Source organism: Montipora foliosa, chromosome 6 (assembly GCF_036669935.1).
Source record: "Montipora foliosa isolate CH-2021 chromosome 6, ASM3666993v2, whole genome shotgun sequence".
In the NCBI taxonomy this organism is placed as follows: domain Eukaryota; kingdom Metazoa; phylum Cnidaria; class Anthozoa; order Scleractinia; family Acroporidae; genus Montipora; species Montipora foliosa.
In genome coordinates, this window is record NC_090874.1 from 47,942,663 (window position 1) to 47,945,162 (window position 2,500).

The 2,500-nt window shown below is 38.7% G+C and overlaps 1 protein-coding gene across 2 annotated transcripts in view; it reads left to right on the forward strand.

The window, feature by feature from the left end:
- The window catches only part of LOC138007537 (phospholipase D1-like), a 30,348-nt gene that overhangs the window by 25,803 nt on the left and 2,045 nt on the right, over positions 1-2,500 (forward strand). For both annotated transcript variants that reach the window (XM_068854510.1, XM_068854511.1), the window contains exons 28-29: positions 98-157; positions 1,055-2,500. The exon at positions 1,055-2,500 is cut by the window's right edge and continues 2,045 nt beyond it. In XM_068854510.1, the coding sequence (XP_068710611.1) occupies positions 98-157; positions 1,055-1,219 (225 nt within the window). In that variant the 3' untranslated portion in view covers positions 1,220-2,500. The remainder of the gene's footprint in view (positions 1-97; positions 158-1,054) is intronic.

The window sequence follows — 2,500 nt, forward strand, 5'->3', positions numbered from 1 at the left end:
GACTGAGAGAGTGTGCGGCGAGATTTTAAACTGAGCCAATCACCAGCTGCAATGATAAAGTGGGAAGACGACTTAACTGTTGTTTTTGACTTGACAGGTGTTCCACTGTATCCCCACTGACCACGTGCGTTCCTTTGCTGATTTAAACACGTATAAGGTAAGGTTTCAGATTTCCGCTCGTTTGCATCGACAACCGGAAGTGTAGAAGATACAGTTCCTAGGGTTGAGTTTGGTTTTGAATTTCGAAAAGCAACTTCAATTTCAACATTCTCATTTCAGTTACTACCGTAAGTTCAATACGGCTATAGCACTTTGAATGATTTTTTGATAGATTACGATTTTTTTCGAGAGAAGTTGGATCGACTTCTTTTGAAAAAGCGAGGCATGTAAAAATATCTCATGTGGCAAGAACAATATCTCACTCGTTCGCTTCGCTCACTCGTGAGATATTGTTCTTGCCACTCGAACATAAAATTCATATCTTCTCGCCACCGTGTAATATCCTTTATATATTATATAACATTTTGGAGGCGCGGCTACTAAGCCAACCAAGCACTTTTCGTGCCTTTTTATCTTGTTTTAGCACGTTGTTTTGCACTTTCTTGATATTCACCGCTGAAAATTACACTAAAACAATTATTCGCCTCAGGCTCAGCAAATATTGGGGAATATTTACCTCGACTACGTCTCGGTAAATATTCACCAATATTCACTTCGGCTTCGGCGAATAATTGTTAATTATTAGTGTAATACATAGGTGATTACTGAAATTCTCTGCGCTGATTGGTTGCAATTGAGGTGGTTATTTCGCGATAACAACCTACGCGGGTAAATGCTCGGATATACTCGCTACGTCAAGCTACTATAAAATCCTAGGGTAAATAAAGATATGATATGACTTGGCGCTTCTGTTTCTGGTAACACACTGAGACGGTTTTGTTTTGATTGAAATAGTAAACTCGGCGTTACGGGCTTCGTTGACCATGAATAACCCCAAACTCATCATCTTTTTGCTAAAGCATGGTATGTATGTCTTAATGTGTGTCTCCTTTAGAGCCTCAAATCCCTTGCCAAAGAGGCCCCAGGCCAAGCTCGCGCTCGCCTGAGAGACGTCAGAGGGTACCTCGTGGAACTTCCCCTTCATTTCCTAGAGAACGAGGACCTTCGACCTCCTATCGGAAGTTCAGAATATATGGTCCCGGCGGAAGTTTTCACTTAACCTGAAACAACCTGAAACTTGCATCTATGAAGTTTGGTTTGAACATCTTGGGCTGTGTTGAGAGCAGAGTTTATTTTTTTATTAATGTGTCAGGTATACCTAGGGTAACTTTTTTTCCGTGGAATACGGTAAGAAGCTTTACCTGGAATAGGTAACACCGCTCAGAAAATCCACTGGCGCCCAGAGGAATCGATTTAAGAATTTAGGACTTGAAATATCCAAGAGAACGAGACAATTCATTTTATCAACATGTTTATCTGCGTTTCACAAGCTTTTACATTCAAAAGATCTAACGTACGTGGAATCCCTGCGCGTAAAGTATGTTATGCGTTTAACACAAGTGTAAAATTACTACTTACAGTGGATCACAATTCAGCAGTACGGGGAGCTAGCATTGCTAAACTGGCTCAGCGGTAAGCTTAAAAATTCCCGTAACGACAAAAAAAAAAAAGCAGATATGATAAACACCCGTCTAAAAGAACCTAGAATTTAAAAACGTGCTAGTTGATTAGGCTGATTTTCTTTTAAGACCGCCATTACATAAGAACTAGGTTAGCCTGAAAAAATAAGTCAAGCGACTGGAACGAATTGCTCTTTAAACTACACAGATCTTGTTCAAAACTTATTTTTCATAGTTATGAAATATAAAGGTATCAGCGTCCTGATCAGAGGAAATCAGTCATTCCATCATAGAGTAGATATATTTTTCGGGAATAAGAACGGAAATAAGAACCTTCTGAGAATACCTAAAACTACTGTAATTACCATTTTTAGAAGAACCTATTTAGCCTAACTTGGAAAAATCTAAGTTCTTATATGCGGGTGTTTACTGTACCCCGCCGGAATGGCTGTGCTTTACCGTCGTGAGCCAGATCCCCCACTTCTATTACTCAAAGAAAAGGCCGGTTACTTCGGTGTTGGATTTTCAACACCCGAGCATTACAAACAAAACAGGAATCAAAGGGAGGGCTTTTAGTTTGGTCGATGTCGACACAATGGAATCACTATCGTACAATTCACTGGATATTTTTACGTAATTTCGTTTTTTACGTAAAGCTTGATTAAGTAGATATCTATGATAGATTTTCTAATTGATTGATTTATACGATTTCAGGAATACGGGTTTTTGCTGGTTTGGATAAATCCATTTCGTCTATTTTGAGAAAGGTTGTAAGAAAGCGCGAGTTTTTAAACAATTTTTTCGCAAGCGTTTCATTTACAAATTTCATGAGTAAAACTTTCACTTTTGTCGAGAATTAATAATTGTAGTAAAGCTATTTA